The 24,306-nt window shown below is 45.9% G+C and overlaps 2 protein-coding genes, 1 long non-coding RNA gene and 1 pseudogene across 4 annotated transcripts in view; 2 read left to right on the top strand and 2 right to left on the bottom strand.

Annotated features, from left to right (window-relative positions):
• Positions 1-12,750, bottom strand: part of SART3 (spliceosome associated factor 3, U4/U6 recycling protein) — a 37,947-nt gene extending 25,197 nt beyond the window's left edge. The window contains exons 1-3 of one of the 2 annotated variants that reach the window (XM_025474312.3): positions 11,344-12,750; positions 1,998-2,124; positions 549-653 (exon numbers count right to left, since the gene is read on the bottom strand). In XM_025474312.3, coding sequence (XP_025330097.1) covers positions 549-653; positions 1,998-2,124; positions 11,344-12,012 — 901 coding nt within the window. In that variant the 5' untranslated portion in view covers positions 12,013-12,750. The remainder of the gene's footprint in view (positions 1-548; positions 654-1,997; positions 2,125-11,343) is intronic. The other variant, XM_025474313.3, reaches the window with a different exon arrangement.
• Positions 12,751-13,008: 258 nt separating this feature from the next.
• On the top strand, positions 13,009-19,986 carry ISCU (iron-sulfur cluster assembly enzyme). The gene is made up of 5 exons (XM_025474319.3): positions 13,009-13,237; positions 14,649-14,762; positions 15,653-15,763; positions 17,887-17,965; positions 19,477-19,986. Exons 1-5 carry the CDS (start codon positions 13,124-13,126, stop codon positions 19,560-19,562), a joined length of 504 nt encoding a protein of 167 aa, XP_025330104.1. The 5' UTR covers positions 13,009-13,123; the 3' UTR covers positions 19,563-19,986.
• LOC125753758 (uncharacterized) lies at positions 14,344-15,655 on the bottom strand. Its single transcript, XR_007406261.1, has 2 exons — positions 15,171-15,655; positions 14,344-14,878 (listed from the first exon to the last, which is right to left on the bottom strand). It is a non-coding gene; the product is annotated as an uncharacterized LOC125753758 (long non-coding RNA).
• A 375-nt stretch (positions 19,987-20,361) lies between the features above and the next one.
• On the top strand, positions 20,362-22,041 carry LOC112676731 (mitochondrial import inner membrane translocase subunit TIM14-like; annotated as a pseudogene).
• The last annotated feature ends 2,265 nt before the right edge of the window (positions 22,042-24,306 follow it).

Raw genomic sequence — 24,306 nt, 5'->3', positions numbered from 1 at the left:
CATGTTTGATAAAATCTCAGAGGTAGATACACACATTGTACACTAAGATTAATTCCCTGGTTTTGATTTTGTGCAATAGTTACAAGATATTGGGAAAAGCAGGATGAAGTAAGTATAGAACCTTTCTGCACTATTTTCCCGTAAATCTGGAATTATTTTAAAATAAAAAGGTTTTAATAACTTTTTAATATCAAAAAAACAAACAAACAAACAAAAAACAAAAACAGTTTTCTGTCCAAAACTTCTAAAAACCCATTCAACATGTAAAAGGCAACCTTTAGTCATCTGGAAATACTATGTAAGTTCTCCCCGCCAGAAAGATACTAGGTGTGAATTTATTCACTCCTTTACTACAAAGGTTTCTTCTATGTATTTTAAAACCAAATATTCTCAAATGAAAACCACAGAAAAATAAGTAAACTCAAATCTTTTTAACTGCCAGACTAACCCCCTCCTTTCTGAATTGGGGGCACACCTCACAGTACAACCCAGGGCAGCAGAGATGGATGCATTCACAGACACTTAGAAAAAGTGAATGGGGAACTTACAAATGTAATCCTTCACAGCTTTCTCAAAGAGTTCGTACACGTGCTCTCTGTCCAGGCCGTCCAGAGCCATGCTGATCTCATCATGCAGCCACTCCAGCCAGAGCTCTGCAAGACAACAGCACCTCCTGCATCACCATCTCCTTCCCCGAAGGGCAGGATGAAAGCAGGGACTTTACTCTGAGTCACGAGCACACAAGCATTTTACCCACCATATACAACTTGCTACGGTTCACAGAAATTCAATTCTTAAAACCTGTACCAAGCACATAGAAGGTTTATGCTTCCAATAAGATCAAACAACTAAAATCATAATACCCTACACCTGTTGGGCATTTTATTATTTTTGTGAAATACTTACACATATATATTTCTCATTCAATCTTTGTTAAATTCCTGTAGATGATAGTCATAATAATGAATACTAATGGCATTTATCAAAGCATTTACGATATTCTAGAGTATTTGTTACATGTTGTACATAGGATATCTCATCCAATCCATGTACTATAAGGCAGAAGATATTGTTAGCCCATTTTACTGCTGGGAAAACTGAGTCTTACAATGTTTACATAATTTGCTTAAGGTCATACAGCTAGTAAAATAATAAAACCAGGAATGAATCTGGGCAATCTGATTTCATACTCAGCAGTTATGCTTTTGGGCAGAGAGAGGGGGACAGAGCTGGATCTGGGACCAGCATTCTCCAAAGCCTCCCTAAAAGATCAATTATAATAAACATTCCTGAACACTCTTCTACAAGATGCATGGTGTAATTATGTTTCAAATAAGCAAGTAAGTATAAATAACCTAAATGCCCAAATACTGTGTAACAAACAAGGTATAAAACATTTGCATTAAAAATTGTTTATAAAACCTTAACTAGGGGTGCCTGTGTGACTTAGCTAACCATCTGCCTTCATCTCTGGTCATGATCCCAGGGTCCTGGGATCGAGCCCCATGTCAGGCTCCCTGCTCAGTGGGCAGCCTGCCTCTCCTTCTCCCTCTGCCTGCTGCTCCCCTTGCTTGTTCTCTCTCTCTCTCTCTCTCTCTGAAGATCTTAAAAAAAAAAAAAGGAAAACAACAGTTTAATTATAATACAATTATGTGGTGCTGAGAGAATGGATTAAATATATAAACACTGGAATGGAAAATAGACACGGGAAAAGTTTAATCACATAAAAAGTTTTCATCATGACATAGGATTAAAAAAAACAACAACAGAATCCAAAATATGAATCAAGATTATATGATCACAACTAAGTTTTGCAAAAAAAACTAGAGGATGAAAAACTAGAAATCATGGACAATGGATGATGGGTTTTCTTCTTTGCATTCTATTTATATGTTCCAGATTTCTGTAAGTAACACGTCCCAGTTTCAGCTCTGAAAACAGAATATATACTCTTCAGTTCTCTGTTTATTAAAGCAGCCTCGCTGCTGATATGTTACCTTCAGTCAAAGGAAAGATCTCACTCATCTTCTGGCGAGCCATCCTCACTTTGGTAAGCTCCCCTTCCAGGCGGAGCAGCCGGATCAAATCCACATGGCAGTTGTAGTCATAGACGTTAATAGATAGCTAAAAGGAAAAGAACACCAGGTGAAATTTAAAATGCCACCATCAAAATAACCTAGCACCTTTTAACCACCGGGAACAATGCACATGTCTGCAACAAACAAATGTGCTATCTGGGAGAGCCACTGAGACAGTGATACAACATTTACCTCCAGGAAGAGAAAGAAAATCTCTTTTTCTCTAATAAATGCATATCTCTTCCAATCTGTTCTAGCTGGAGGAGAACGTAGTTAGGTTTCTTTGAAATACAGGAAACATCCCGATGAAACAAACACACACACAGTGTGACCTTAGGTTATTAACTTTGCCAAGCCTCTATTTCCTCATCTGTAAAATGGGAATACCACTAGGGTCTAGTCCATAAGGTTCTTGTGAGGGTTTCAAAAGGTGATTAATAACATGCTTTAGCACCTGCCAGCTCTATAAGAGCTTTCTTCTTTTACTAAACAAACACACACAAAAGTGAAAATCCCTACTGGGAGAAACAAGAATGGCAGTACCTGTTGAAGCTGAGTGATAGGTATACAGATTTATAGATTTGAAACTTTTCAAACTAAAAGTTAAAACAAGTTAAAATAACTGTTTAAAAAGCTATCAGACGTCTGAAACAACAGAAAACAAAGAATCTGTCACTAGCAGACTTTCTCTTAAAGACAGAGAAAGGAAGAAAAAAGAATGATAAAAGACATCATGTAGCATCAGGAAGGAAGAACTGAAAGAGCACCAAATACAGACAAGTATCCTGGAATGGTCCTTCTCATGAGTTTTCTAAGTTTTATGTGGTAACTGACACAAAAGTTTTAAGACCATCTGATACTCAAAACAATAATATTTACAAGTGGGGATGGTAAAGGGACTTAAATGGAACTAAGTTTCCACACTTCACTCAGTGGTAGAACACAGATACCATGTAAGTCAAATACACCATTAATACCCAAGGCAACCACTAAGAAACTATACAAAGCGCTACACCAAAACTCATTATAAATAAATCAAGATGAAATCCTAAAAAATGTTCAAGTAACTCGTAGGAAGGCAAAGAAAGAGAAACAGAACATTTAGAAACAGAGGAAATAGAAAATAATAAAATGTTAGGCTTTAGACCTAACATAGCAGGATTTATCTTAAATGTTTCTGGTCTCAATAAACTAAGAGGGCACCTGGGTAGCTCAATGAGTTAAGCATCCAACTCTTGATTTCGTCTCAGGTCAAGATCTCAGGATCATTGGATCAGGCCCCACATGGGGTTCTGTGCTTACCAGGGAGTCTGCTTCTCTCATTCTCCCTCTCCCTCTGCCTCTCCCCCTTGCACGTGCGCATTTTCTAAAATAAATAAATCTATACTAACTAAAAGACAGAGAACGACAGAGTGGATAAAAACCATATGCTAGTTGCAAGAAACTCACTTCAAATTCAAGGACACAGGCAAGATTAAAAAAAAAAAAAGGGTATACTATGTAAACATTAGTCCAAAAAAAAAAGCCAAAGTGACTATATTAATATCACATAAAGCAGACTTTGGAGAGAATAAAATTACCAAGGATAAAAAGAGACATTACAAAATGATGGAAGAACCAAACCACCAGGAAGACAAAGCAATTCTAAACATGTATGCAACAAGCAACAGACCCTCAAAATAGATTAAGCAAGACTGTTCAACCTAAAAGAAGAGACACATTCACGCTTATGATGGGGACTTCAACATCCTCCACTTCAGCAACTAAAAGAACTACTAAATGGATAATACAGCAAGGATACATTATCAATCAACAGGATCTAATTCACATATAAAGAACACTCCATCCAATAGTAACAGAACACACCTTTTTTTTTTCTCAGGGGCCCATGGAAGATTTACTGAAACCAAATTATGGGCCCTAAGACCAATCTCGACATTTTTTTTTTAATGATTCATGATGCTATCTTAACATTTTTTTAAATTTTTTATTTATTTATGATAGTCACACAGAGAGAGAGAGAGAGAGAGGCAGAGACACAGGTAGAGGGAGAAGCAGGCTCCATGCACCAGGAGCCCAACGTGGGATTCGATCCCGGGTCTCCAGGATCACGCCCTGGGCCAAAGGCAGGTGCCAAACTGCTGCGCCACCCAGGGATACCTCGACACATTTTTTAAAAGTGAAATCATAAAAAAAAAAAAAAAAAAAAAGTGAAATCATAGAGTATGTTTTCTGATCACAACAGAATTAAATTAGAAATCAGTTAACGGTAGGGAAATCTTTAAACATTTGGAAATTAAGTGACGCACTTCTAAATAATCCATGGGTCAAAGAGAAAGTCTCGAGGAAAACTTAAAAATCTGCAGAACTGAACGAAAATGAAAATACAGCAAGTCAAAATAAGGATATAATTAACGCAGTATGGAGAGGAAAACTTACAGAACGAAAAAATTCAATGTATAAAAAGAATCATACAGCATGAGTAAGTGGAATCTGTTTCAGGTATATAAGGCTCATTCAGAGTTCAGTCTTTGAAAATCAACCACTGTAACCCACTAGATCAACAACCTAAACCAAAACTCATGGTATCAACTGATACAGAAAATGCATTTGACAAAATCCAACAACCGTTCATGATAAAAACTCTAGACCAGTTGAGACCTTATTAAAATTTAATTTTGCTCTATAAAAGACTCTAGTAAGAGGATGCAAAGACAAGCTAAGGACTTAAAAATATATATATATGTACAAAGCCACATATTCAGCAAAGGACTAGTATTTAAAAGATACAACTCCATGGGATCCCTGGGTGGTGCAGCGGTTTGGCGCCTGCCTTTGGCCCTGGCCCGGGGCGGGATCCTGGAGACCCGAGATCGAGTCCCACGTCAGGCTCCCAGTGCATGGAGCCTGCTTCTCCCTCTGCCTGTGTCTCTGCCTCTCTCTCTCTCTCTCTCTCTCTGTGTGGCTATCATAAATAAATAAAAATTAAAAATAAAAAAAATAAAAATAAATAAAAATAAAAGATACAACTCCAAACTCAATAAAAAAAAGTCCATTTAGAAAAATGGGTAGGGCAGCCCTGGTGACGCAGAGGTTTAGTGCCGCCTGCAACCCAGGGTGTGATCCTGGAGACTCGGGATCGAGTCCCACGTCCGGCTCCCTGCATGGAGCCTGCTTCTCCCTCTGCCTGTGTCTCTGCCTCTCTCTCTCTCTCATGAATAAATAAATAAAATCGAACGAACGAAAGGAAAGGAAAGGAAAGGAAAGGAAAGGAAAGGAAAGGAAAGGAAAGGAAAGGAAAGGAAAGGAAAGGAAAATGGTTTAGGAAAAGACATGAACCAACAAGTATATGCAAAGAGGACATGGCAAATAAATACACATAATCATAATCAGCATCATTAGCTATCAGGGAAATGCAAATTAAAGCCATAATGAGCAGGGTGCCTGGGTAGCTCAGTTGGTTAAGCATCTGCCTTCGGCTCAGGTCATGATCCCAAGGTTCTAGGATGGAGCTCCACACAGGGCTCCCTGTTCAGCAAGGAAACTGCTTCTCCCTCTCCCTCTGCCTGCTGCTCCCCTGCTTGTGTGAGCAAGTGCCCACTCTCCGTCTCAAATAAATAAATAAATAAAATCTTTAAAACACACACACAATTAGATATTACACACCTAACAAAATGACTAAAATAAAAAATAGTGACAACATCACACTGGAGAAGATGCAGGAAAAAAAACTATAAAAAAAACCAACTAGCTCACTCAAACATTGCTGATGGGGAAGTAAAATATGTATGGCAGCTCCAGAAAACAGTTGGGCTGTTTCTTATAAAATTCAATGCACAATCACCACATCACCCAGCAAGTGCACCCTTGGGTCCTTTTCCAGAGAAATAAAACCCCTGTTCATACAAAACCTGTATGTGAATATTCATAACAGCTTTATTCCTAGTAGCCAAAACTAGAAACAACCCAGATGTCCTTCAGCAGTGAATCATTAAAGTAACCATGGGACACCCACACTGTGGAACACTACTCAGCCAGAAAGAAAAAATGAACAATATACACCCAACTCAGATGAGTCTTAAGGGAATTTTGCTGAATTGGAGAAGCTAATCCAAAAGATTATACACTACATGACTTCATTTATAGAATATCCTTGAAATGACAAAATTGTAGAAATGGAGAACAAGTTAGTGGTTGCCAAAGGTCAGGAATTGTAGCTATAAAAAGACAATAGGAAGGACCCTTGTGATGACAAAACTGATCTGTGTATGGACTGTATCAATGTCAACAGCTGGGTTGTCTGGTTGTCTTATTATATTGTAGTTTTACAAAAGGTTATCATTGGGAGAAACTAGCAAAGGGTACACAGGCTCTCTGTAGTATTTCTTACAATTGCAGGGAAATCTACAACTATCTCAAAATGAAAAGTCTAATTTTTTCAAAAAACTTCCATGTAAGTTGGGGTACGAGGTTACTTGAAGTCTGTACACAAACACTAGCCTCTACTCTTCCAACATCTGCCACAACATTTCAGCAGTATCTCCCTCTCCTTCATTCAACTGACACTCTGACAAGGTACTTAATAATCTAGACACTAGCTATTGCAATAAAATACACAGAGGATTTGTCTCACCAGGTAGCAAGCCTTAGTAAGAATGAGTTAGATCTTGGAACTGACACAGGATTGACAAACTGAACAAAAAAGAACTCCCAGAAACAGACCCACACAGACAAAAAACACATGACAGAGTGGCACTGGTTGAGTCTATTAAAATGAATTCACAACCCATGACCATGACCCCCATTTGAACACTGATTCAAAAACACTGACTGGAGAAATTCTTATACATATTCAGTAATAGAACATTTCAACAGTAACAACATTCCTTGGGATCCCTGGGTGGCGCAGCGGTTTGGCGCCTGCCTTTGGCCCAGGGCGCAATCCTGGAGACCTGGGATCGAATCCCACATCGGGCTCCAGGTGCATGGAGCCTGCTTCTCCCTCTGCCTGTGTCTCTGCCTCTCTCTCTCTGACTATCATAAATAAATAAAAATTAAAAAAAAAAAAAAACATTCCTTGTAGCTTGTTGGTAATGAGACCAAAAAAAACAAACAAACAACAAAAACGGAGCAATGTCAGAAGAACTAATAAACTGTGGGACACCCACCCAATGGTGTACTAAATGTAAGTCGTCAAAATGAACAAACTGCAGCCACAAGCAACATGGATAAATCCTAGGAACACACTGTTGAGTGGAAAGTAGTCCCAAAAGATTACACATATAGCATGATACACTTTTCAAAAGCTCAAAAGTGAACAAAAGTGGGCAATGTATTACTTAGGGACAACATACATAGGTGATAAAACTATCCATGTTTTAAAGAAGGAAGCACACCAGATTCAAGAAAATAGTTACCTAGGTTTTAGGAGGGGAGGAAGGGCCATAGAGTAGGAAAAAAGCCCGTAGTACGTGCAACAGCACTGATGAAGTTCTAACTCTTAGCAGTTTGATTGTCACATTTCACAATTTACAAAAAAAAAAAAAAATCATTTTACGGATGTGAACTGCTTTGTATGCAAATTACATGCAAAAAAGACAATAAAGACTCAATAACAGAGAAGAGTCTGACCTATAAATTTTTTTTTAAATCTTAAGACTGTTAGCAATGTTCTCCTGCTCATGATATATAAAATAAGCTGAGCCCATCCCAAGATTACATGATGGGTTGAAGAAGGACTGGACTAGGGCAGGCATCAGCAGTGTAATCTCCCCGAGTTCTCAGTTTCTGTATTTGTACCAGGAAGGAGCCGGAATAAACCCCCACTTCTCAAGTGGGCTGCCATGACACACGTTTCAAAACCAACTGTCAAGTGTGCACTCAAGTAACATAAAGAAGTGAAGTTTGCCCAAAATGTACTTTCCTTGTTAAAGAAGAGGCAAAGGCTCTCCCTGTCACCCACTGCTCTCAACTTACTTGGATCTGAATGGGTTTTGGAGCATGAAGCAGGGTGAACAGTCCTTGCTAGTTAGCGGGATTAATGTCTACACAAATGCCCCTTACATGAATACCACACATAGGTCAGGAAAAAAGGTATAAAAGTCAATGAAGTAGAGAAACTGCCACCAGGATGGCTTTTGGTCTAAGTTTCTGATTTTTAGGCCCAAATAATAAAGACACTATATACGAAGAGGCGTTCTGAAAGTATCTTATTAAATGCATATGAAGATGCATTTAAAAGACATTTCCACAGAGTTCGCTTAGTACCAACAAATAAGCACACATACTAGTCTATTCTGGTCCCAGAACATCATTAAAAAAGGATTATTTAAAGAAAGAAGGAGGGGTACCTGGGTGGCTCAGTGGTTGAGCATCTATCTGCCTTTGGCTCAAGCCTTGATCCCAGGGTCCTGGGATTGCTTCCCGCATCAGGCTCCCTGCAGGGAGACTGCTTCTTCCTCTGCCTATGTCTCTCCCTCTCTGTGTCTCTCATGAATGAATAAGTAAAATCTTTAAAGAAAGAATGGCTTGGCCAATGCATAAAATGATGTGTTGATTTCCTGACCCCCTGACAGCACAACCCGGGCCTGGAATATTGGTAGAGAAATAACCAAAGGCCCGGTCCAAAAGATAGAACAACCACTGCCATCATGGGAAGGGCAGGGAAAGAACAGAGCAGGTCTTGGCACAGCACCTACTGTGTCAAATTTGCCAGGAGCTTCCTAAGTGGCGGTTCACTGAAGCTCCCCCCAACAGTCCAGTGAGGGAGGCACTGTCCCAACCCTTGTCTTAACCATCTAGGACATCACAGACTCAGAGAGCTGGAATAAGGGACCATGAGGCGCCATTTTTAGTTTCAGGACACAAACACAGCTAACAGGAAACCTTCGCTTTTGTTACATGGACAGATACCACAACTAACTTCAAGCTTTCACAAAATACATTCAGGGATGTGGACTGGAATTCACAAAATATGACAAGGTTGAGTTTTTCGCAGGCCTGTCTAGAAGTTCTTCATCATTATGCTTCCCCATAAGAGCCGTTACAGCAGGAACTATAGGCTCTGGGATCAGGATGAGGGGTGAGGGAGGTTTGGAAAAGCTGGAAAAATCAATCTCTAGACCCCATCGTGACAAAGAGCTTGATAGAGCCAGAAGCTCTTCAATTCACATCACTTGGCAGATCTCATCCTGTGTGGTCCCCGTCTGGGCTCCATTCCACGTTCTGTGGCCTGAGATAGGGCAGGTGACTGCAGGACACCAGGAGCCAGGAGCCCTCTGCTTTGACTCATCCTCCTTTCTCGCTAGCTGGTTATCCTCATCAAGGACTTAATCTTTCTGCTTCCAAGCCTCCGCTTCCGCTCAAACAGCTAATCCTATTTCCCCTGCCTCACAGAAGAGTGAGCTAATGGCTTGTGGCAAAGCCCAAGGCTAGAAGTCAGAGACACAAATTTTCATCAGGACAGGGACATAGCCTGGCACCCTATATTACTGCATTTTCTGAATGAATAAAAGACTGAACAAACACGGGTGTACTTATTTATAAAAAGTAGAAAAGGTAACCACTTGCCTACCCCAACTGGGTTCCTTTGACATTCGAATATAATGACAAATAAAACAAGTGCTGCCAATAGATATCATCATCGGGGACACCTGCGCCTGCCTTTGGCTCAGGGTGTGATCCCGCTGCGCCGTCCCTAGATGGTGTCCTGCACTGGGCTCCTGGTGGGGGAGCCTGCTTCCCCTCTGCCTTTGTCTCTGCCTCTCTCTGTGTGTGTCCCTCATGAATAAATAAAATCTTTAAAAAGAAAATAGATATCGTCACTATTTCACACCACAAGTATCACTGCCAAAAAGGACATTATATGGAATCTCATACCCAGCAAGGTTAAATGAGAAACATAGGTTAACAACTTCACATCACTAAGTGATTTCATATCAGTGTGGCTCTTGGTCCACAGAAAACCCCGACCAATTCAATTCCCCTTGTGACTGAGCAAATAATTTCATCATCCATTCCGAGCCTGTTTCCTCATTGCTGAGACGAGAATGCGCTTGATTTGTTTGCCCTTCGGATTCTACTCCCCACCCTCTTCCCTGTCCTGTGCCCTCCTGTGTGAACCACATCCGTGGCGCCTCGGCTCTCTTGCCTCCAGCAGGGTTTGCCCAGCAAAAGGCACCAACAGATGTTGGGAGAGGAAGAGAGGTCACGGCATTCCTTTCCCCAACCCCAAACCCCGATGAGAAGCTGGGACTTCCCTGACTAAAGGTCTCACCTGCTCTCAGGTGCCCTCTCCATACAACTTATTCGGAAAACTGGTCAGTTTTCTCCCCTAAACTCTTCAGGTCGAAAGGTGGACACAAAGTCCTGCTGTCACTAGCCCTGAGGTACTGCACCTCCACTCCTGATTTGTCTGCCCACACTCTAATACACACAACAGTCCCTATATTAACCTTCTCTCGAACTACCCTAATCTTAATGTATCGCCTATTTCCTGCTGGGACCTCGGATTAGACAGGAGTTACCAATCAGACACCATGTCACCAAGGTGCCGGGCACTGGGCTATTCATTGCTGTTAGGACAACCACATGATGGAGAAATGCTCCCCATTGACGGGGGGAGCGGGCATGCCCAGGGCCGGCAGACCCAGGTTTGAGGCCCGCCCGGTTCTGCCCCCCGTTACTGGGGTCTCCAGGCAGGGCTTCCCTCCTCTCCGGGCCTTGATTTCCCCAAGGAGACCACAGGGGAAAGCGGAGGCTCAGAGAACTTAAGAAATGTGCCTGCACTCACACGAGCACAGAAGAGCTACGACCGGGACCTTAGCCCCCAGAAGCTGAAATCCCTCCCGTCCCATTTCCGTTATCGTGGTCATCGTCGTGGGCACTGCTACAGAAAAGAAACGGAACAAGCCACGCCCTCACGAATACAACTTCACTGCGGCTGCTGACCACGGCTCGACGGCGCGGAGACGAGCGGCAGCTCTGGAGTCGCCTCAAAGGTCAAGGCCCGGCCCGCCTCTTCGGCCAGAGACCTCCCTCCACGGCGAGCCTCAACCTCCTCCCGCGAGAAGGGGCATACTCCACTTCCTCCCCCGGGCTCAGCGAGACAATGCTTGCAGGGCACGCGGCAAGCACTAAGGGCTCAAAGGACGGGAGCCGCGGTGATTAAGAGCGGCTTTATTCCCGCCGGGGACCGACCGAGGGGTAGGGCGGGGGCCTGGGAACCGGAGGGAAGGAGCCGGCCGCCGCCCGGCCCCGGACGCACCTGCTCCTCCAGCCGCTCGATCTCCAGCTGGTTCTTCTCCTCCTCCTCGTCGTACTCCCATTCGTACTCCCCGGGGGAGCTCTCCGCCGAGGAAGCCATGGCGTACTCCTCGTCCCCATCGCTCTCACTCACGCCCTCCTCCTGCTGGTCCCACCCCGGCCCCACGGCCTTGTATGCCGCAGCGGCCACGGCCCGCGGTAAAACCTTCCTCCTCGTCCTAGCCGTCTTAACGCCGTCCTCCTCGCCCTCCGCCGTGGGCCCGGCCTTCGGCTCAGGCTCCGCTTCGGAAGCCGAAGCTGCGGCCGCCGTCGCCATCTTGCGCTTCCAGTGACTCCCGGGTCTTCTCGCGGCCGCCGAAGACCCGCTGAAGTAGAGGCTGCCCGCGGCGGGCGCCTGACCAAAATTCCGCTCTCCCGGCCACCGAAAGGGAAACCGTGAACCTCGAGTGACGGGAAAACCTCGGAATGCATGGAATTTCGTGTTGCTTTCACATGGGTGTAAAGGTGCTCGCAGAGAAAAAGCTCCCCAACACGGCATGTGTTCCGTTGCAACTTCGGGCAGAAGTTGGGTCTTTGCACCGGAAGTGGGGGCCGTAGAGGAAGTCGCGGGGCGATGATTGAAGTCAACGGTTTGGCGCCATCTTGAGAAGGTCAAAAGGAATCTTGGCATAAACGCCCGTCTTCCCGCCTAACCCGACCCGGAGCTTGGTTCAGCGTCCCCAGCATCTGAGCCTCAAACGAGGAAAAAAGCCTCCAAGTCTTCAGGGAAGGATCGATCACACCCCTCACGAGAAAACCCGTTTCCCAAAGAGATTCCTCCCCTTTACGTAATACCTGGTGCCTAAGTAAGCATTAAATACACGTGTGAGGTTTCTGGTCTTATAGGATCCTATTCTGCAAACCGGTATTAATAAATTTCATGACTAAGCGTTTCTTTGGAAACCCTTCATTTCCAGGCATTGTCACCTAAGTAGGTCAGTTTGCTGCCTTATGAGAAGAGAAATAGATGCAGGCATATACATATACAATCAGGGTATGGCGTGCTCGTTTCCTCAATTAAGCTCCATTTTTGAGGTAGGAAAATACTGTTTGCTCGTTGCATTTCTCCCTCGTTAGTGAGGTTCATTATGTCGGGAACTCATGTGTTTTTCTTTTTCTTGCATGCCCGAAGCCTAGTACAGCGCCTTGACACACGGTAGGTAGGTAGGTACTCAAGTCGTACTTGCTCAATGCATGAATTGTCCTTGAATTAGTACAAAAGCGGGGATCGAAGCTTGAAGAGATGATGTCATAAGCCTAGGGCCACGCAGTGGAGAAGGTGCAGAATCAGGATTTTTAACCCAGGATTGCCCTTCTTTGAATCCCAACGGAGTCTGTCTGGGCAACCTTGGACAAGTTACTAAACCGGTCTGACCCTCAACTTCCCAAGCTGCACATGAGGTTCAAAGTAGACTGGCTGATCCGCCGCGCCGGACGCTGGCGACAGGGCTCCGCGAACACAGACCTGGACCCCCACGCCCGCCGGCGGACACCGCCGCCCCACGCCGGGTCGACAAGGCCGCACTCGCGAGCCCTCCAGCTTCAGGCTTTTAGTTCGGCGTCCCGCCCACCCCGGGGGCGTGGTCCAGACGCGGCCAGAGGCGGACACGTGCACCGAGCGCGAGGACGCAGGCGCGAAGTCGCGGTGACGTAACGGGCGCGCGCTCCAAGCCGGAGCCGACTCGCGGGCGCGCTCCCCCCCTCCGCCTCGCACTCGGCCTGCGCAGGCGCAAGCCCGGAAGATGGCGGCGGCTGGAGCTGGCCGTCTGAGGCGGGCGGCGTCGGCCTTGCTGCTCCGGAGCCCGCGCCTGCCTGCCCGGGAACTGTCGGCTCCCGCCCGGCTCTACCACAAGAAGGTAGGGACGGCTGACGGGATGCGCGAGGCCCGCGATGGCAGTGGGGCGGGAGGGCGAGGACCGCCGAGGGGGCCCGCGGACGCCGGCGCTCCGCGGAGGCCCGGCCTGAGGAGGCGCGGCCGCGGGGGCCTCCTCCTGCGGCCGGGCTACGGGCCTCCCTCTCGCGAGACTCGGACCGGACGAGGCTTCCCTCGCCGCGCTGTGACTGCCCGCGCCGCGGCCGGCGGGCGGCGCCCTGGGGAGGGCGACCCTCTGGGACCCGCCACCGACGCCCCCCGGCGCGGGCTGCGGCTTCAGCGGGGGCCGCCGCTACCCGGATGGCCTCGGGCAAGTCCGTGCCCTGCGTCGGGCCTGTTTTCCCCGTCGGTAAAATGGGGACTCAGGCAGCAGCCCCCTCAACGGGAACGTTCGGCCTCGGCACGGAGCCCGCCCGGTGGAAATCACTTAGGGTGCAGTAACTGGTGGAGGAGTTCGTAGCATACATAATCAGCAGGCATAAGGTTCTAAATTCTTTTTTTTTTTATTTTTTTCTGGCGGGGGGCGTCGGGGAGTGGAGGTAGGTGCGTAGTTCGCAGCCCTGGCCTTCCGAGGCCGTCGAGTCCCCTAGACCTGAAACGTCCCCGCTCGGGAAACGACTAAGGAACGCGGTGAATCCGCGTGAGGCCGACAGTCCGGACGGGGTCCTGTCCTACAGGTCCTCGCGCTTGGAGTCGAAATCCGTGGTCAGATGGGAAAAGAGACGGGAAGATGGGGTCACTTAGGGCCGCTGGGACACAAGCTCCGAGGCTCCCTTAAAGCCTTTCGCGTGCGGTGCGGGTCAGCTGTGCGGGTCGCGGCTTCGGCGGGACCCCGCCCCTCCCCTACCGGGGGGTGTGTTCTGTTGACGGTACACGCGCTCCACGCCCGGGCGCTGCGAGCCTCGCAGCCTGCAGGGCGCGCTGCTCCCCCCGACGGATGGCCCGGCCCTGAAGCTGGCAGGAGGACGGGTCTCGTTGTAGCGTAACAAAAAGACACCTCCCGTAGCACTGCTCCTCGTGTGACGTTCTCCTCGAGGCTTCTGGGAAGCCCTTTGATTGCTGGACCGTACTTATTTTTTGGATCCCAAATCTGGTGACTTAGGCGGTGAAGATCAGGTAATTATTTGTGACTAAAAACCCTATGGAGTTAAGGCATGATTTTTGCCGATTTTTTTCTCCAGGAACTCCTTATCTCTGAAGGTAACTGGAGAAGAGGTACGAAAAAGATTGGTTCATAAAGTCTCATTGACAGGAGCGTAAGCCTTCCTCCCCAGGTGACATTTGCTATTTAGGGACAGCCTGACAGGTTCAGCCTGCTGACTTAACATCAAGTTGGGGAGACCCGTAACAAAAAAAAGAGGGATGGTGCATTTCTCTTAACCTTCTCGTTGCAGGTTGTTGATCATTATGAAAATCCTAGAAACGTGGGGTCCCTTGACAAGACATCAAAAAATGTTGGAACTGGATTGGTGGGGGCTCCAGCATGTGGTGACGTAATGAAATTGCAGGTACCGCTGGTTTTCATCCTTAGTGGTAATGACAGCAATCCCTTTGCTCACACAGTGCTTCGCTGTTGACAAAGCATTTGCAAGCACAGCTCTCCATTTGGTCTCTGTCTGGATTCCTGTGAGATGGTGGGATGGGTCAATGTTACTGATTATTAGGGTAGGGACTAAATCTTAGTTCTCCTTTCCCGCACACTGTGCTGACCCTTTAGGTGTCACTTTTCTACTCTATCAGTTTAAATTCCAACTCCAGCTAAGAAGAAAGTTTTGTGAATTTTACTGGTGAAAGGAAAACCACAACCATTCAGTTAGCAGTCCCCAGTGAGACAGGAAATACCACATATCAAGCTCCCCCCCCCCAAAGTGGAAACAACACAAAGATAGTAACTGGCACTTTGAGTAAACCTGTACCTTTGTCCACATCTTCATCATGGTGAGGGGACAGCTTGCTGGAGGTCTTCATGCCTGCCTTGGAAAACAGAAGGCAGGAGGGAACCACTAGATGTCATTTCATGCCAGACTAAAAAGCACTCACCAGAGACGGTTATTGCAGACTCCCCCCAGTGTGTAAAGATGCAGACGGAATGAGTAGCCAGGAGCAGAACTTCATAGCCAAAAAGCAGACTAGGGTTGCAAAACAAAAAAATGGGTAGGGGCATATTTTTTGTCTTATCTTTACCAGATTAGGCCTGTATCATTTTGGTGATCGTTCCTACATTTGATTCTTCATCACTGAGCCCTTTTGACAAAGCAAATTCAGTAATTAATGTTAAAACTTAAGGTGTGGAAAGCAAGACCAAAGCCCTTGAGGAGAGCCCCCAGTGAACCCCCGTAAATGCAGGATCTATGAGGTGGCATCAGGAACCACTGCTTAACACCTGTCTTTTTTCTAGATTCAAGTGGATGAAAAGGGGAAGATTGTGGATGCCAGGTTTAAAACATTTGGCTGTGGGTCTGCAATTGCCTCCAGCTCTTTAGCCACTGAATGGGTAAAAGGCAAGACGGTAAGGTTGCTTGTAGATGGACAGAATTAAATCATATTCTCAACAAACCTGCCTCTGAGTTAAGGGAGGGTCTAGTTATGGGGGGGCGGCAGGTTTTTGTTTTTGTTTATAAAATATTCTAAGTTTTTTTTTTTAATTTCTCCTACTTCGGCTTTGATTAAATTCTCCCTTTGGGGATTATGGATAATTTTGTTGTGTGTTTTGTTTTGAGGGGGGTTTGTTGATCATTTGTTTGGGGGTTTTGGTGGTATTTTGTTTACTTTTGAGAGGGGCAGAGGAAGAGAGAGGGTATTAAGCAGGCTCCACACCCAGCACAGAGACTGAGGCAGGCCTCAGTCTCATAACCCTTAGATCATGACTTGAGCCAAAATCAAGAGTCAGACATTTAACTGACTAAACCACCCAGGCACACCTGTTTTGTTTTGTTTTTAGTTAAATAGAAAAAAATCTTCACTTCCACCTCTAACAACAACAACAAACTATAAAGAAATCTGTGGCTTTCTCCGAGGTTGTTGATTATTATTTCTTAGGAGTCTAAAGGTGAGAGAGGTTGTATTGTCGTTGGTATTCTTATTCATTACCTTCTATCATGTTTCAGGAAGGATTGCAGGTGGCTTATAATGATTCATGAAATAATGGACAAGCCTGTGCTAAAAGAGAGATTAAAGAATTAAAAACTGCAAAGATTAGGGGCAAAGTGATCAAATCAGGTGTTTGGTCAGCAGGCCCTCTGACGATGGAAATGAGAGAGACTGGAATGCCTTTTTTGTTTTCTCTGCCAAAGCCTCTTTCCCAGCAGCTGCAGAGGTAGAAGGTCCCAAACCCACTGAAGAGCTAGAGCTTCTAAAATCCAGTCATTAAAACCTCTCAGAAAAGCCAAACTATAGGGCTGCTTATCTTTGCAGCCCCGAGGGACAAGTTCAGGGAGCTGAGTCATGGAGGTGTGTGCTTGGGGAGCTGGGCAGCTCTACTGCAATGCAGTATGCCAGGTCATGTGCTGCCTGCTTCCTGTGGCTCAGGGCCTTCTGGCTGGCAAGCTCCTTTGGCAAGCATAGACCTGACCTGTTCTGGAGGAGGTGGCTTTGAAGTGATTTGTTAAGAACTGTCCTCAGGGAAAGGGCAAGTGAGACAAGGCACCTTTGCTCCCAGGATCTGGCCTTTGAATTGTAATCAGAAAGTGAAGGAAGAGAGCCTTTCTTTGACCTTGAGGTCCTCCTATCTTGAGTTACCAGGAACAGAACGTAAAGCAGAATTATCCTTGAAGTCAGCAGAACTGAGAAACTGGGGAGCAGGTGGGCAAATCTGGCTTTCCTTAAGGCAGCAGGGCTCCATTCCCCATGGGCCTGCCTCATGCCCTTGGGCACTCAAGCAAACTCAAGCATCCTTTTCAGTCTGTTTTGAAGGCATAGATTGTCTTAGGTAGAAGATGATCACAAGACTGGTCTGTGCCACTGCCAAGTGCTGGAGTGCCACTGGCCTATTTGCCATCTCTCAGAGCCCCCTAACACCATTCAAACTTCTAGTTGAAGGGATTTATTTTAAACATTTGGTATAAGACATCAGTGAAGCTGATACTCACAAAACCAGAATAGGAAATCACTGCGCTAAAACAAAAAGACTCCTATCACTGGCCTCAAGCAGACTTCTAAGAGATGTCTCACTGGCTGGCTTGTAGAAAAGGGTCTTTGCCGGCCCTGCTTACCCCAGCCAAGCAGTAGGGTGTGTATATTCCATACTGGAGAGTCCTGGCTGTAGCCTTGATGCACAGTGAGTATCCTTCGGGGTTGGTAAATGGAAATCCTCCCCCACCACCCTGTCCTGATGGCCTCTTTGGCCTTCCTTTTTTTTATTCTTTTTTTTTATTTTTTTTTAATTTTTATTTATTTATGATAGTCACAGAGAGAGAGAGAGAGAGGCAGAGACATAGGCAGGGGGAGAAGCAGGCTCCATGCACCGGGAGCCTGACGTGGGATTCAATCCCGGGTCTCCAGGATCGCGCCCTGGGCCAAAGGCAGGCGCTAAACCGCTGCACCACCCAGGAATCCCCTGGCCTTCCATTTTTATTGCTTGTTCCTCAAGCTAGAGCAGTGCTAAAACTGTTAACTCTCACATACGCATCTCAGGTGGAGGAAGCCTTGACCATCAAGAACACGGACATTGCCAAGGAGCTCTGCCTTCCCCCCGTGAAACTGCACTGCTCCAGTAAGTCTCTGCTCCAAAATGCCGACGAGCTTGCACAGTTGGGAGTAATTTTGTCATGGCATCAGCTGGCATTTGTGACAAAGTAATGGCGAGCCCGTTTTGGTTGTGGAGTTCATAATTTTTGGAATGGTTTAAGTCCCCAGGTCTCACAGCCATCTCAAGAGAGTCTTACAGGAAGGAGTGTGTGCTGGGCATCATGCCATGCTTATGGCATCACTTCTAAGACTCAGAAACGTTCTCTAGTCCACAGATAGTGTCATTACCCTTCCTTCTTACAGACAGGGAAGCAGGGCTTAGCTTAAAGTGCCTCAGTTACATGGCTTTTAAGTGGGAAAGCGAGGCCCTAAGCCCCAGTCTTTGATTCCAGAATCTGTGCTATTCCCACCCCATTGGAATCAAATTAGGACCAATGAAGGAGAAAATTCAGCTTCTGCCATAATCCTGTCTGGTGCGTGTAACATGTAACATGTTACTGTGTCCGGTCTGCATCTGTGTGTACGGGATGACTAAGCCCAGTTGTGCAACAGCCCCCTGTACACTGTTCTGAGAGAAAGCCCAGATGCCTAAAGACTTACACTTGGCTTTGCAGTTCAGTCTCTGTCTTAAATCTAAAGCTTTCTCATCTTCTCTCAACCTTCTAGGGGAAGGAGGGAATGAGAAACAGTAGCCTTACTTACTCATGGAGGTTTACTGACCAAATTAGTCAAAAACCAGCATTGAGCCAGGCCTCTTGCCAGCATAAGACTCATAGGGGAACTGAGTGCTGGGGCAGGGACATGCTAAAACAGTCGTCAGGAAGTCTGAGACGAGTTCTTTCCACCTGAGCTGGAATTTGAAGCACCCAGGAGCCAAGGCATAGCTTGTAAACATTTTCAGAAAACCCCCAGCTATTTCATTTGGCCTTCTTGGGTACTGCAACTGTCAGCTACTGCTCTCTGCCACTTGCTTGCTCTCTCTTGTCATTCCAACATTCTTAATTTCTGACCCCCCCCCCCCCCCCGCCCACAAAGCCTCATTTTTAATATTGACTCCAAAGCCAACGTTTTCAAACTTGGGATCACTAGAGAGTTGTTATATGGCAGATGCCTCCTATCAACGGGGGCATGGCCTAAGTTACGCCAGCTCACTCACCAGCATCCACTACACTTAGTCCTGACTTCATGTGAGCAGATGAGAACTAACATCTCTGGTGGCCCTCCGATACGTCAGAGGCTTTATTAAGTCCCACACTATCCCAGCAAGGAAAGAACGCCCCAGTGTGATAGGACAGAGGGGGATTCCAGGAGACTGAGGGACCAGTCTTGAATCCCAGGTATTTTAAACACCAGCCTTTCTCCGAAGCCACCAGGCAAGAGTAATCAGGCTTAGGAAACAGATGGCTGGCTCTCCTGGCTTGCCCCTGGCCTCCAGCCCTGCCCAGCACCGCTGCCCTCCAGCTTTTAAAGATGCGTTCCCAGACCTTCTATGTACAGTCTACACACTTAGGCTGTCTTTCCTTGTGCTCCTTCCAGTGCTGGCCGAAGATGCAATCAAGGCTGCCCTGGCTGATTACAAACTGAAACAAGAACCTAAGAAAGAAGAGGCAGAGAAGAAATGAGTGCTCAATGAAGTGTCCAGCAGTGTCTGACACCCGCCACGCGGTCACTGTAGGCATTCAGAAGCCCCTCACACTACAGTAAAACAGCTCTGAGACGCACAAAGCATTTGCTGGTCACATGGTGGCTCCAATGCAAGCAAAATACAGTTTATTCGTTCCAAGTCCTGTGCTTTCTTTCAGCCCACTTTATCGCCTTAATCCAGTTTGTGTATATTTTGAATTGTGTGCATGGCCTCAAAACTGAAATCAATCACGAAGTCTCAAGTGTGGTTAATCCACAAAGTGCGCAAATACCTAATCTCACCTGAATCTATCTTGAGGAAGATTACCAGTAGAAGGCCTTGGTATGATTATTTGATAGAACCAATTATTGTACATAAAACATTTACATATATAATATATATAATAAAGGAATGTAAGATCATGTTTTTCTCTGATAAGCCTTGTCTCTTGGATCCCTCGCTCAACCCAGGGTCCTGCCCAGGGCCCCTTGGGGCTCCCAGGTACTAACCCGTGATGACCTCTGCACCTTTCTGAGCAAACTGGACAGGAAAGACCATGGACAGATGGCTAGATGGGTGTCACATTTTATGAAACGGCGAAGGTGAAAGGAAAGAGCCATTTCTTTTCATTATGCTTTGCGGTTTGTAAATTGACAAATCAACATGAGTCCAGGAGATTCTTTTTATAATTTCACTGGCTTGTGAAATGCCGAAAGCTGAGAAAAACTGGCTTTGACAATCCCCTAAAGCTGCAGACCAAATACAGAGCAACTGGAGGGTGGGGTGAGGAGGGAGAACCTATGTCTGGGCGGCACCTGTCTGCCAGGTGGTGGCCTTGTCACTTTGCCTTAGAGGTGTGGAGCTGGTGGCTGCAGCCTCCAGGCTGGGATGCCAAGCCAGAGCCATGGCTAGTACCGTGGTAGTGGTTGGACTGCCCTCTGGTGCTGTGGGATTTGCAGGTCCTTACATCTTCTACAAGCCATGAAGCATGTGGAGCCTCAGACAAAACAAGCTTTTCAGAGTCTACCAAAATCTGCCTTCAATGGTGGCTACTACAGAGGTGACTTAGAACCCAAAATGACTAAACGGGAAGAAGCATTAACACAGGCATAAGCCACTAAAGGTGAAAGAAGAGCTGCCCATCTATGCATGACGCTTTTAAAATCACCCAGATGGGGGGATCTCTGTAGATAGCAGCCAGAATGAATGAAGCTGAAGATTTTCTAAAAGGTGAAACGAAAGAAATGAATATATGGTGAATTTTAAGTTCTTAGGAGTTTATGTATAGAGGCACCAATTTTTTATAATAAAATGCCTCAGTATGGGGAGAGAGAGAAAGCAGGAGCAGGGGTGGGAGGAAAGAAGCAGACTGCTGAGCAGGGAGCCCAATGTGGGGCTTGATCCAGGATGCCAAGATCACCCGAGCTGTAGGCAGACACAACTGACTGAGCTACCCAGTTGCCCCTCAGCTACAAATTTTAAAAATGATTTAGCACAAGCTACATCAAAAACTTGGGTATGTTTCTTTGTATCTGAGGATTTTAAGTCAGATTAAAGAATATTTTTGGAGGCTAATAATTGTGGATACAATTTGAATAGAAACGTATTTTACTCATTTAACAAACTGAGTAATACCTATTTTGCAGCAAAGTGAACATGCCCATCTGTTCTCAAGGGGCCCCCAATCTAGTGGGAGAGTGACAAACGTAATTAAAATCTAATGTGATTAATACTGTGATGGAATTAGCACAGGTCCTTGTTCTCTCATCGGGAGAAAAGGCTGTCCAAGTTTCAGAGAACTGACCCAGCAGCTTGGAACCTTGAATTTAAAAGTGAATTTAGCCACAACTTTGACCCAAGGTGTGTGTATGTGTATATACATACATACATACACCTAGATCAACTTCTTAGGTTATATGTATCACTGACAGAATTCAGATTTCATACATTAAAGGCTGTAAGAGTATGATTTTAAAAACAACACCTGGAGGATGAATTGAAAATGGAGATTTCTAGACCCAACGTTTGGCTTTAGGTTCCTGCCTGTGACTTCTGATGGCCTCCAACATGGTTCTGGGTGGTGGAGGAGCCAGGTCACAGGGAAGACACTGCTTTTGTCCATTCTCTGTCCTGCTGCACGCAGGTGTGATAGTCAAGTAGTTCATTGAGAACTGTCGCATGTACAGCGACCTGAGGCTTAAAAAAATCTCCATCCCCCCCAGCATGAATAACATCCTGCCTGCCATCCCTTCTGACCCTCTTCTGCACCCACCCCTAAGGTTGTGTCTTTCATTCCGAGGTACCCACAGTCCTGCATCAGCCAAAATCCCACTAAAGGAGGCCCAATTTTCTAGCAAAAACATGAACTTAAAGTACCAGCTAACCAGGGCATCTGGATGGCTCAGGTCATGGTCCTGAGATTGAGTCCCACATTGGGCTCCCTGCAGGGAGCCTGTTTCTTCCTCTGCCTATGTCTTATGAATAAATAAAATCTTTTATAAATAAAGTACCAGCTAACCATCTCAAATTTTCAACTTTTCAAAAGTAGAATAGTTGTTTTTTCCAATGGTGGTTTTTTCGTTCAGGCATGGGCTAGCTATCTCTTCTCTTTTGTTTAAAAACAGAAAAGAAGAAAAAAAAAAAAAAAAAAACAAGAAGACCTCTGAGTCCTGAAGAAGGGCACAGAACTTCAAAGGCCATTCCCTCCACAGCCTGTGGAGAGGGCCACAGAGCAAGGCCTTTATAAGAATCTCAAATTAGGGCCGCCGGGAGGAGCCATGTCAAATTGTCCTGTGTGGTGCATTCTACTATTTAATTCACAATCCCTCTAGGCTAAGCTGGTCTTGTTCCCTTCTTCATTATATGTGGCAACACTGCAATTCCCCACCGCTTTTCTTTGTAATTTAAAAAATGAGACCTTTCTGTCCCAGTTTGCATCCTCTGAGAGTTGAACCAGAATTCTACACATCACAGGCCGCGCACAAACAACTTGGGCAATGTTACCAGAACAGCCCAAACCTCAAAATAGGTGGTTGTGCAGCTCAAAGAAATGAATTTTTTTGGACTTATAGTCAAGACCGCCTCCCCCCTTTGCCCAGACAAATCTAGTTTTCACCACACGAGGGCATTGCGTACTCCTCAATGAGCCTAAAGCTAGGTCTGAGCACCCCTGAGTAAAACTTCCCCTCCCCCAGGGAGATGGGGACACAGAAGTTACCAGTGTATCTGGCATCCATGCCCTATACCAACCCCTTACATGGGTAATCTGTTCCTTCTCATTGACAACCCTCTAAGGGGCAAATTATTTAAACGGACTCAAGCCAAAGCCCATGCTTCTTCCTGGCTTCCTTCTTACAGGACACACCAAAGGTTCCGACTGACCACGCATCAGAGGCTCCCCAGGGCCTTCAGCCCTCACACAAAGAAGATAAACCAACACAGGATATGCCCCAATCCATTTATCTGGCCACCTCGCCACCAAGCACTATGGCCCTTAGCTAGCTGTGCGTCAGAGTCATCTGGGAACCCGGTTTAACCCCGATGCCCCCATTAAATCTGACGTCCTGGAGGTGGAGTGTGGGCGCTGGTATGCTTTTAAGGCTCCCCAGGAGTTTCCAGTGTATACTCTGCAAATCAATTTGCTACAATTATTTCAGTGGATGCTCACAGTCCTGTGAGGAGTTGTCACTTCCCATCTCCAAAAGACCTCCTGAGTCCCTTCCACTCTGCCGCTCAGTGTCTGCCTCCATCTAGAACTTCATTGCCTCTCCACTGGTCTCCCTGCCTCCAGCCTCGCTGCTGGGATTGACTTTGCACATGACTGCCAGGGGGTCTTCCTAAATCAAAGTGACCCTGTCCATGGCTCCCTGGTGAGCTTTACACAAATTCAAAACTTCCTACCACATTGATGGATTTGCTCCAGGATGCCGAATCTTACCATTAGGCCTTTCTCTTGCTGTTTCTTCTGCCAGGAATGCCCTTGCCAGATGTCTTCTCTTAACCTCCGTTCAGCCTGGGAGCTTCATCTCCGGCATTACCTCCTCTGAGAAGCCTTCCAGGTTGTCCCAGGCTGAGCTAGGTGCCATTCTCTGTTCCCACAATCCCCTATACTTCTTAATCACATGTGCCAGGGACAGCATTGTAATTTGCTGTTCTCTTGTCTTTCCATATCATGATACAGACACTGAGTCTTTTTTTTTTTCAATTTTAAATAGGTAGCATGCCTCAAGAAAAAAATTCAAACAGCCTGAAACGAAAGAGTGCTACATAAATTTCCTTGCCATCCCTAATCTTTCAGCCTCCTTCCCCAGAGGCAATCTCTGATACTCGTTTCTTAGATATCCTTCCAGAAATTCTCTCTGCAAATCAAAGTATACATGTGTTTAAATAGACTGTCCTCATTTCTTTTTTTACACAGGTGGTAACATGCTATACATATTTCCGCCATGTTTATTTTCCTCTTGACCATATTTCTGAAGACCATTCCCTATCTGTTCCTATAGACTTGCCACATTCTAAACAGCTGCACAGCATTCCATGTTTGAAGGTCCATAGTTTAGTTTTCTGTTGATGATTGTGTAATTATTTTCATAGCAATGTCCCAATTAGGGGACCCAGCATCTGGTATAGTTCTTAATCTACTAGAGGACTCCCTGAATGCTAATTGAGTGGATGCATGCATGCATGCATGCATGGATGGATGGATTGGGTGGGTGGATGGATGGATGGATGGATGGATGGAT

The sequence above is a fragment of the Canis lupus genome, chromosome 26 (genome assembly GCF_003254725.2).
Source record: "Canis lupus dingo isolate Sandy chromosome 26, ASM325472v2, whole genome shotgun sequence".
Taxonomy (NCBI): Eukaryota; Metazoa; Chordata; class Mammalia; order Carnivora; family Canidae; genus Canis; species Canis lupus.
This window is presented reverse-complemented; position numbering and strand designations above follow the sequence as displayed.